At 53.9% G+C, this 10450-nt stretch overlaps 1 protein-coding gene across 1 annotated transcript; it reads left to right on the forward strand.

Moving 5' to 3' along the window:
- Positions 1 to 350: 350 nt before the first annotated feature.
- SOX9 (SRY-box transcription factor 9) lies at positions 351 to 8044 on the forward strand. The gene is made up of 3 exons (XM_069655096.1): positions 351 to 1156; positions 3390 to 3643; positions 5490 to 8044. Exons 1-3 carry the CDS (start codon positions 723 to 725, stop codon positions 6236 to 6238), a joined length of 1437 nt encoding a protein of 478 aa, XP_069511197.1. The 5' UTR covers positions 351 to 722; the 3' UTR covers positions 6239 to 8044.
- The last annotated feature ends 2406 nt before the right edge of the window (positions 8045 to 10450 follow it).

Raw genomic sequence — 10450 nt, forward strand, 5'->3', positions numbered from 1 at the left:
GTGTGTGTCACGTGTGTAGTGCCCGGCTCTCAGCCAGGGTGCAGGAGCTGTGGACAGGTCCCCGGTCCGCCTGCGAGCAGCAGGCAATGCCAGGAGAGCACGTCTGCCCACTGCAGCAGCCTCCTGGGATACAAGAAACCAGGCTCGGCCCCCAGGCCTCCCACCGTCCCTTCGCCCAGACTCCACTCCACTCAAGAGCTCCCACCCCGCCCCGTCCACTCCCAGAGCTCGCAGGCGTCCTCCCCTCCTGGAACAGGGGGCGGGGGCAGGGACGGGCCGCTTGCCAGGCCTCGGGACACGGCCCGTGATTGGCTGACTTCACATTTTGCAGGCTTGATATAAGAAGGCGGTGGGTGTTGGAGAGCGAGAGCTGCAGAGCAGAGCTTGGAGGGAAAGTTGGAGGCAGTGAGAGCGGAGCCAGGAGCCCCTGGTCCGAGCAGCACAGAGAGCTTTGCGTATCGCCCGGTCCATATCGCACTCGTGATCAGCAGTGGGTGCCAGCCCTGCCAAGGGGAGATAGGCGGAGCACCTCTCGTGGCTGGCAGACCTGGCATCTCCCGCATGCCTATGCAGACAGCTCACCAGAGACTCTTGCTTGCAGGCGTGTTGCTGAGTTGAGCTGCGCCCCCGCCGCCTTTCTGGGGTCCCGCGAAGAAGCGTCAGCGAACTTTGTCTGGTTGTTGTGGTGGTTCCTGCGTGCACGCCTTCGCCCCCACCCCCGCATGAATCTGCTCGGCCCCTTCATGAAGATGACCGAGGAGCAGGAGAAGTGCCTGTCCGGAGCGCCCAGCCCCTCCATGTCCGAGGACTCGGCGGGCTCGCCCTGCCCGTCGGGCTCCAGCTCGGACGCCGAGAACACCCGGCCCCTGGAGAACGGCTTCCCGAAGGGCGAGCTGCAGGAGCTGAAGAAGGAGAGCGAGGAGGACAAGTTCCCCGTCTGCATCCGCGAGGCCGTCAGCCAGGTGCTCAAGGGCTACGACTGGACCCTGGTGCCCATGCCCGTGCGGGTGAACGGCTCCAGCAAGAGCAAGCCGCACGTCAAGCGGCCCATGAACGCCTTCATGGTGTGGGCGCAGGCGGCGCGCAGGAAGCTGGCCGACCAGTACCCGCACCTGCACAACGCCGAGCTCAGCAAGACCCTGGGCAAGCTCTGGAGGTGAGTGGCGTGGCTGGCTGCTGGGCACGGGGGTCGGATGAGCCTGTGGGCACACAGGGGCGGGGGTGCAAGCGTGATCCGAATGGCGTGACTACATTGTGCGGCACCGGAGCTGTTGGGCAAGTGGCTCGGAGGAGCCAGTGGGCTGATGGTTGCACGGAGACATATGCAAGTGTGAGCCAAGTGATATGGGTGCAGGGGGTGCTGTGGGCGCTGGTGGACTAATTGTGCCCGTGGATTGAGGGCAAATCCAAGATTTAGCTTAGTTGCATGGCTGCCTGGCACACAGGGCGCCGAGGAGCGATTGCGCCCATGGGTAGTCGAGGGACTGTCTGCAAGTTTCTCGAGGCGAATGCCAGTGTTAGCCACGGCTGCTTGAGGTTTTGTGGGGTGTGGGTGCTGCTGGGCACTGGCCCCTGGGAGCCGGGTGCCACATGGGTGATTGGTGAATACACGTGTCATGGCTTATAGAAGTCTCAGGGTAGTGGCATGGCTGCAAGGGCGCGTTTGGCCCAGTGTCCCAGGGTATGCGGTTGTTTAAACCAAGCTGGCAGGTTGCATGTTGGCTACACGCACACCCCCCACGGGTCGCTTGCTAGCAGCCGAGCGAGTGTCTGCATCGTGGGTATTTTAGGAGCTGGTTACTGTTGCTTCTGGGGGGCAGGAGCACTGGACTAAGTGGGGGAGGGGGCGGGCATGCCTGTTTTTTTGGCAGCCGTCCATGTGTTACTGTGGGCTAAATTGTGCTGTGGGCCATGCACGGGTTCTATTGGGTGTATATCACGGTGCCCACAAGCTGCAGCGGGATGGGCTCTAGACATGCCTAAAGGATACCATGCCTCCACCAGTCTGGCCAAGGGGGCTGCCAAGAGTATGCGTAGGCGCTCTCGTTGGGTTGAACTGTTATTTAGGGGAGGGGGCTGGGGAGGCACCCCGTGGAGCAGGCTTGGTACATGTGCAGTCAAAGCGTTCAGATGCAAAAGGCAATTCCAAAATAGGGGTAGGTGGCACTCCCGGGAAACGGATGTCACGGAGAACCAGCGAGCAGGCGGTCTGTTGGGGGGTGCAGGCGGCCTAGTGCTGTTGTGAGTGCCGTGGAGGGCCCCCATCTCCTCCACGGGACTGGTAAAGAATGCTGACCACCCGTGCCATTATGTCTGCACCACCGGGGCATTGCCATTGCGCCGCCCACGGTGAATGGAAACTCTAGGGGCCTGATTCGTGCAATGTTTAGCGCGGCGCAAAGTGACTTTGCGCTGCCAACAAACACAGAGATTCAAAGCGCCGTGCAAAGTGTATGTTTGCAGTGCAAATACACTTTGCACTGCTTTGTGCATCAGGGTGTTTGTTGGCAGCGCAAAGTGACTTTGCACATCACGCTAAAAGTTCCATGATTGCGACCCTAGGTCCGATAAGGTTGCGTGGGTGTCTGTTGCTTGGTTCCCGCATAAACTCGAGAACCACCGGATGAGTAAGACCTGGTTGCGATGGGGTACTCCGCTGTTGCCCCCGGGCTAGTGCTTGCGTGAAGGGCACCTCCACAGCACTGCTGCACCACGTGCTGCCTGCGCGCTCGGGTTCTACTCTCGAACGCACACTTTTCATAGAGGGGGTAGGAGGGGGGAGGGCTCGGTGTAATACCAGACACGCCGCTAAATTGCCCCGTTTTTTAAGGCACTGTTCTGTTGTATGTTCTGGAGCAGTGCGGTATAGGGTGGGGGGTGAACGGGTCATAAAATGCATCGCATTCATGGTGCAGAAACAGGTTTTGCAGATAAGGGGAGGGGCGTGGGCCGTCCTGCTGTCATCGCAGTGTGAGAAATATACCCTCATTAGCAGGGAGTTCTGCCCCTCGCACAGCGGCCCCCTAGGGTCCTGGGTGGACTGCAGTGTGCATCTCTGCGACAGGCCCTGTTTTGTGTTTCATTCCGCATGCGCGCCTCGGGTCCGGGGCGGTTAGGCGTGTGAAGATGTGTCCGGCTCTGCAAACCGCCCCAATGTGCTGTGCACCTGATATGCACGTGCAACAAGAAAGGGACGGGGGGGGGCAGAGGGGATTTGGGGTAGGGCTGGAGATGGGCCCGTCCTGCCACGGGTTGTTTTCAGTAAATGCAACATGTGTGTGTGGGGTGTACGGGTTTGGGGGGGGGGGGGGTTCTACTGCAAATGTCTGCCCGCGCTTGCCCGCCGTTTGCGCGTGAATGACCGGACTGCGCTTTCTATTTTGGGGCAGGCTGCTGAACGAGGGCGAGAAACGTCCCTTCGTGGAGGAGGCCGAGAGGCTGCGGGTGCAGCACAAGAAAGACCACCCCGACTACAAGTACCAGCCCAGGCGGAGGAAGTCGGTGAAGAACGGCCAGGCCGACCAGGAGGAGGGCGCCGAACAGACGCACATCTCGCCCAACGCCATCTTCAAGGCGCTACAGGCCGACTCGCCGCATTCCTCCTCCGGCATGAGCGAGGTGCACTCCCCTGGCGAACACTCCGGTAAGACTAACGACCTCCCCATTCGAACTGTATAACCCCCACACCTCCCCATCCTGGTTTTCGTTTGTTTTCTTAACTCCGCTAGATCCTGTTTTTGTTCTCAGAACTGTGTGCATGGGGTTTTCAAAACGTCAAAGCAGTGTGCTGGGAGACGGGCGGCGCGCGCACCTTTCCCCGGCTGTCCCGCCACGCTTCCCCGCCTTTCCACAGGAGAGTCCGGTGGGAGGCAGCTTCTTGCTAACGGTGCCAGTGTATCGAGATCTGTTTAAGGATAACCCACTGCTTGCATGCCCTTCCCAGACGTACCCACCTTTTTCTAAAGGATCAACACTCCACACTCCCACATACATCTTTCCAAGCTTTCCTAGACACCCGTGACTCGGGTACACACTGGGCCAATACGTCTCTGGCGTGCCCAATGTCCCTCCATAGGGGCAGGGGGGCGTCTTCTGCAGCAGCCCTGCCCTGGTAGCACCCAAGCCCCTCTGCTGGGATGAAGGGAGCCGCCGCGTTAATCATTCCCTTGGCGCCTTCCTTGAGACCGGACACCTGCATAGCAATGTGGCCGCTGCCTGGTTTAGGAGCCGGACGAGTGAGGCACCGCGCGCATTTAACGGTTGTAGTTCGAGGCTCTTTGCTACTTTCCCTGCGGGACCCCGTGGACTGCTGGCGAATGCACCAGGGGACCCCCGCAGCCCCTGTTCGCAATGCACTGCATCAGGGCCACGAGGCTTAGTTACACACTTGGCAACTAGAATTCTAGAAGTGGCACGTTACACCCGTGTTGCCACTATTCAGAGCACGGGTCGACCACCCCCACCTCTGCTACTTGTCCCCTCGACGACTGCTCCACCCCCACTCCTCATCCTTGCTTGCACCTCTTCCTCGTCTTCATACTTTTTTCAAACCGAGCACCCCCCATGAGTAAAAATATTGTTTCTGGGCCCCAACCTATAGGATGTCCAGTGTAGGGGTTTTGGGGGCAAACTCTTTAAAAAATAAGCCGATTTCCTACTACTTATATCTTCTATTAAACGCAGTCTCCTTAATCCTTTTGTTGATACTAAAAACAGTAATCGTAATACATTTTTACAGAGTCTTGCCCCACCCTCCCTTTCACCCTGGGAGGGGGGGAATGAGGCAGCCCCTCAGTTTGAAGACCACTGCCTTATGGTAACGTCTGTAATCCAACACTCTGCATCTGTACTAGTCATGACTCCTCATTTCACCACTTTCATTACACTCCTGTGTAGCCCCACCTATTCTACGTATCTGTGCTCCCATTGACCCACGTGTGCCCTGCTCTCCAGCTCTCCACTATCCTCCCACCCTCCAATATGTTCTCCTGTAGCCTACCCTTGTGCCTCCTCTCGTATCCTCCCCAGAGCCTCAGCGTGCTCACATTTTCTGGAAAGCAACCGCAGGCTCCATGGCAAGCACACACAAATGCATGGATTACTTTCCGGTAATCAATAATCTTAATCCTACTCGTCACAGTACTTGTTCTGTGGAGTGGGGGCTCTCCTATATTCACCCTAAGCCTCAAGGTGTTGGCTTGAGGAGAGACCACTAGGTAGAGGGGAGAGAAGAGGAGCCTTTAACCCCCAACCACAAAATAAGTTCTGGGAAGTGGAAGTAATGGGATATATGGATTCATAATGAATAACTTTTAAAATGTTGGCAACCCCCCTCCCTCGCCCCCTCCCCCTTGCATTTATGAGTGATGTTCAGTTGTTTAGAAGTGAGGGATTTTACAATAGTTATTACTGTTATATGGAAGCAGCTGTTGAAAAAAATACATTAAGTGGGCATCTTATTAAGTATGTTTATTATTTCTCAATTTTAGGTCAGTCCCAGGGGCCACCAACCCCTCCCACCACGCCCAAAACCGACGTGCAACCTGGCAAACCAGACCTTAAGAGAGAAGGGCGCCCCCTCCAGGAGGAAGGCAGGCAGCCTCCTCATATTGACTTTGGGGACGTGGACATCTCAGTGCTAAGTAGCGACGTCATCTCCAACTTCACCCCCATCGACATCCAGGAGTTCGACCAGTACCTTCCTCCCAATAGTCACCCTGGGGTGCCCGTCACCCATGGACAGGCCGGCCCCGGCACCTACACCAGCAGCTACGGAGCCACCAGCACAGCAGCTCCCCAGCCTGGGGGTCCCGCCCATGCCTGGCTTGCCAAGCAGCAGCACACGCTGACCACCCTGGGCAACGAGCAGGGGCAGGGCCAGCAGAGGACACACATCAAGACGGAGCAGCTCAGCCCCACACACTACAGCGAGCAGCAGCAACATTCCCCGCAGCAGCTGAGCTACAGCCCTTTCAACCTGCAGCAGCACTACAACGCCACCTACCCCACCATCACGCGCGCCCAGTACGACTACACCGACCACCAGAGCTCTAACAGCTACTACAGCCACGCTGCGGGTCAGAGCTCAAGCCTGTACTCTACCTTCTCCTACATGAACCCCACACAGCGCCCCATGTACACCCCTATCGCAGACACGACGGGCGTCCCCTCCATCCCGCAGACCCACAGCCCCCAGCACTGGGAGCAGCCAGTCTACACACAGCTCACCCGGCCCTAGAGGCTGCAAGCTGCCCTGCAGACTTTGAAGACACTTAAGTCGGCCATCTTGGTTACCGGCCATGTTGGAAGGACCAAGAGCTTGTGCTCTGCACTACAGCTTGGGCTCGAACGTGCTGCGACGGGGGAAACGGATGGACAGTGAACCCCCTCGGGGCCCAGAAACCCTGTACATTCCAGAGGACATCTCAGAACCGAACACTGACCTCTGTTCTCACAAAGACTGGAAAGGAAAGCCTTTTGCTGGCCTTATGGAACATTTTGTAATTATTTTTATAACGGTAATTAAGGAACAGAAAATAGAAAATCCTCTGTGAGGAATATTTTCCAATTTAAACCTATGGGTGGAATTCTGCAGACAAAGGCACGACTGGTGCAGGAGGAACACGAAACGCAGCAGACACCTCCTCGAAGCCAGCCAATCGGGATGCTCGGGGTGCACGCTTGCACCTGAGGGGGCACGCCGCCTTTGCCTGCACAATTCTACCCACACGTTGTAGTATGTACTGTGTATGTTTCATCGACTTTTATTGTGGAGAGTTCAAGATTATATTTGGGAAAAAAATGCTCTTATATTCCCCCCCCCCAGAAAGCAAAACTGTTTCTCCCGCACTGTTTCCCATAGTTTTCTTGCAAATGTATTTTTATACAGCAACTTTCAAGTGTCTTTTCTCTGTGCCTTAACTAAAAAAACAAAAAATACACGGCAGCCATTTTTCCAGTTCAGCTTTGCTTCATTTTGTAACTTGTGACGTGGAGTGATACAATACCTTGAGAAAAATTGTGGGCCGTTTGTTTGTGCCCAATATTGGCAGTGAAAAGCCATGAAGACAGTACTTATATATATATATATTTTTAAATGAAATGTTTGAACACCAACAGCCTTATGCGGGAAAAATTGCCACACCTAAGTGACCTTGAGGTGAACCGTCCGGGTTCGGCCTGGCATCCAGGAGGCTTGGCACACGTCCCCCATTCCCACCACCCTGCGTCGGGGAAACATGTGTTCAACACATGTGTCCAAGGACCATAGCACCCCCGACCTCCCATCGCACACATCGCAACTCCACACTCCCATGAGACATTCAACACGTTTTTAAATTATTTATTTTGTACAAAAATAATAAACGGAGAACTTTTTTTTCCCCCTGAACATCCTAAACGATGTTTTTAGACATTCGCTGTTTTGTGGAGGGTACTATGTTAAATTATAAGTTATGACCATTTTTTTTAACTTCTTTTTATTTATCTCAGTTCCTCTCATATCCTGTGTTTGTTGTCAACCTACTTTCTCCCTGTCTGGACGCACATGTCTGCTCTCAGGTTGTCTGGTCCTGAAATATATGTGTGGCACTGGAACTGATCTGTCACGTCAACACAGCTCTGCATCTCGCTGACTGCCCTCAGCTGTTTCAATACACTCAGGTCACCACCTCCTGACCCCTCTCCCTCACCCAAATCACCAGGCCCGATTATCTCACACAAGGGGAAACTCACGTGCTGTCTTTGCCGACACCCCTCTAACTGGAAATAACGTTTTGGGCGGCATTGTTTGTTTTAAAAAAACACACCTGTACTTGTTTTAACATGTGTAGGGTTTCAGCAAAATGAACTTTTAAAGCACTCTTTCAAAGTGTATTTTATTATGCATTTCCATGTGAAAGCGACCCTCCATTTTTTTAGAAGTATTTCTGTAACTTAAAAAAGGTTTTAACTTTGGACTCATGTTTTTCTCCTCTACTGGTCAGTTTTCCCCCTTTTCTGTATTAATGTTATGCAATAAATATAAATGTTATTAAATATGAAACCGTGTCTGGTCCTTCGTGGCAAAGAGCAGCGTCTTTCTGTAATATTTCCCGTGCGAGGAAATGGTGAGTGTTATTCCGAAGGTTACGTGAGAAGTGTGTAAGCAGTTGCCCCCGTGGTAACCCACACTCGGATGAAAACATATTGCCTACTTTGAATGATCAGAACCGGGTGTATCCTACTCACTCACACACTCGATGTCTCCCCTTGTAGTCACCCACTAAGACACTATTCACTCACTCACAAACCCCTACATGCTTATTCACTCTCCAAATTCCACACTCACCCACTCGATGACACTATTCACTCACAAACCCCTACATACTTATTCACTCTCCAAATTCCACACTCACTCACTCACACACTCGATGACACTATTCACCCACAAACCCCTACATACTTGCTCACTCTCCATCTGCCACGCTCGCTCACTCACCCACTCACTCTCGAAAGCGTGTTGTCATACTGACTAAGAACATGAAGCTCTCTCTCACCAGTTCACCCTCAGTACGGTGTAAAAACTGCCAATTCAAAGTTTTCTACATGTAGAATGCAGACCCTGTGTTGACGTTATTTGGGGCTTTGATCCTACATTTTGGTATCCCATCCAGTAGACATCAGATATTCATCATTTTTCAAGATGCATTTCATCCTTTATATGTCAATCAGAAAATGGGAGCCTAGAAATTGGCTCCCTACAAAATCGGAAAAAAACGGCATGACTGGAAATCCCTACCACATTATTGGACTTCACTGAACACCTTTCGGCTGCAGAATGGTTATGTAGTCTGGGAACCAATGAGGTCCACTCCACCTATCCACTCTGGGAACCAATGAGGTCCACTCCACCTATACACTCTGGGAACCAATGAGGTCCACTCCACCTATCCACTCTGGGAACCAATGAGGTCCACTCCACCTATCCACTCTGCGAACCAATGAGGTCCACTCCACCTATCCACCTTGGGAACCAATGAGGTGCACCCCACCTATCCACTCTGGGAACCAGTGAGGTCCACTCCACCTATCCACTCTGCGAACCAATGAGGTCCACTCCACCTACCCATTCTGGGAACCAATGAGGCCCACTCCACCTATCCACACTGGGAACCAATGAGGCCCACTCCACCTATCAACATTGGGAACCAATGAGGTCCACTCCACCTATCCACTCTGGGAACCAATGAGGTCCACCCCACCTATCCACTCTGGGAACCAGTGAGGTCCACTCCACCTATCCACTCTGCGAACCAATGAGGTCCACTCCACCTACCCATCTTGGGAACCAATGAGGCCTACTCCACCTATCAACATTGGGAACCAATGAGGCCCAATCCACCTATCAACATTGGGAACCAATGAGGTCCACTCCATCTATCCACTCTGGGAACCAATGAGGCCCACTCCACCTATCCACATTGGGAACCAATGAGGCCCACTCCACCTACCTTTCCACCTTGGGAACCAATGAGGTCCACCCCACCTATCCACTCTGGGAACCAATGAGGTCCACTCCACCTATCCACTCTGCGAACCAATGAGGCCCACTCCACCTTTCCACCTTGGGAACCAATGAGGTCCACCCAACCTATCCACTCTGGGAACCAGTGAGGTCCACTCCATCTATCCACTCTGCGAACCAATGAGGTCCACTCCACCTACCCATCTTGGGAACCAATGAGGCCCACTCCACCTATCCACCCTGGTAACCAATGAGGCCCAGTCCACCTATCCACATTGGGAACCAATGAGGCCCACCCCACCTTTCCACCCTGAGAACCAATAAGGCCCAATCTACCTATCCACTCTGTGAACCAATGAGGTCCACTCTGCCTACCCATCATGGGAACCAATGAGGCCTACTCCACCTATCAACATTGGGAACCAATGAGGCCCAATCCAACTATCAACATTGGGAACCAATGAGGTCCACTCCATCTATCCACTCTGAGAACCAATGAGGCCCACTCCACCTATCCACATTGGGAACCAATGAGGCCCACTCCACCTTTCCACCTTGGGAACCAATGAGGTCCACCCCACCTATCCACTCTGGGAACCAGTGATGTCCACTCCACCTATCCACTCTGCGAACCAATGAGGCCCACTCCACCTTTCCACCTTGGGAACCAATGAGGCCCACTCCACCTACCCACCCTGGGAACCAATGATCTCCCTTTCACCTATCAAACCAGGGAACCTATGAGGTCCTCCCCACCTATCCACCCTGGGAAACAACTAGGTCCACTCCACCTATCCATCCTGGGAAACAATTGTATCCACTCCACCTATCCATTTTTGGAAAAATGCGGTCCACTCTACCTATCCACCCTGGGAACCAATGAGGTTCACTCCACCTATCCACCCTGGGAACCAATGATATCCACTCCAACTATCCTCCCAGCGA

Source organism: Ambystoma mexicanum, chromosome 3q (assembly GCF_040938575.1).
Source record: "Ambystoma mexicanum isolate Mex_15411 chromosome 3q, UKY_AmexF1_1, whole genome shotgun sequence".
Classification (NCBI taxonomy): domain Eukaryota; kingdom Metazoa; phylum Chordata; class Amphibia; order Caudata; family Ambystomatidae; genus Ambystoma; species Ambystoma mexicanum.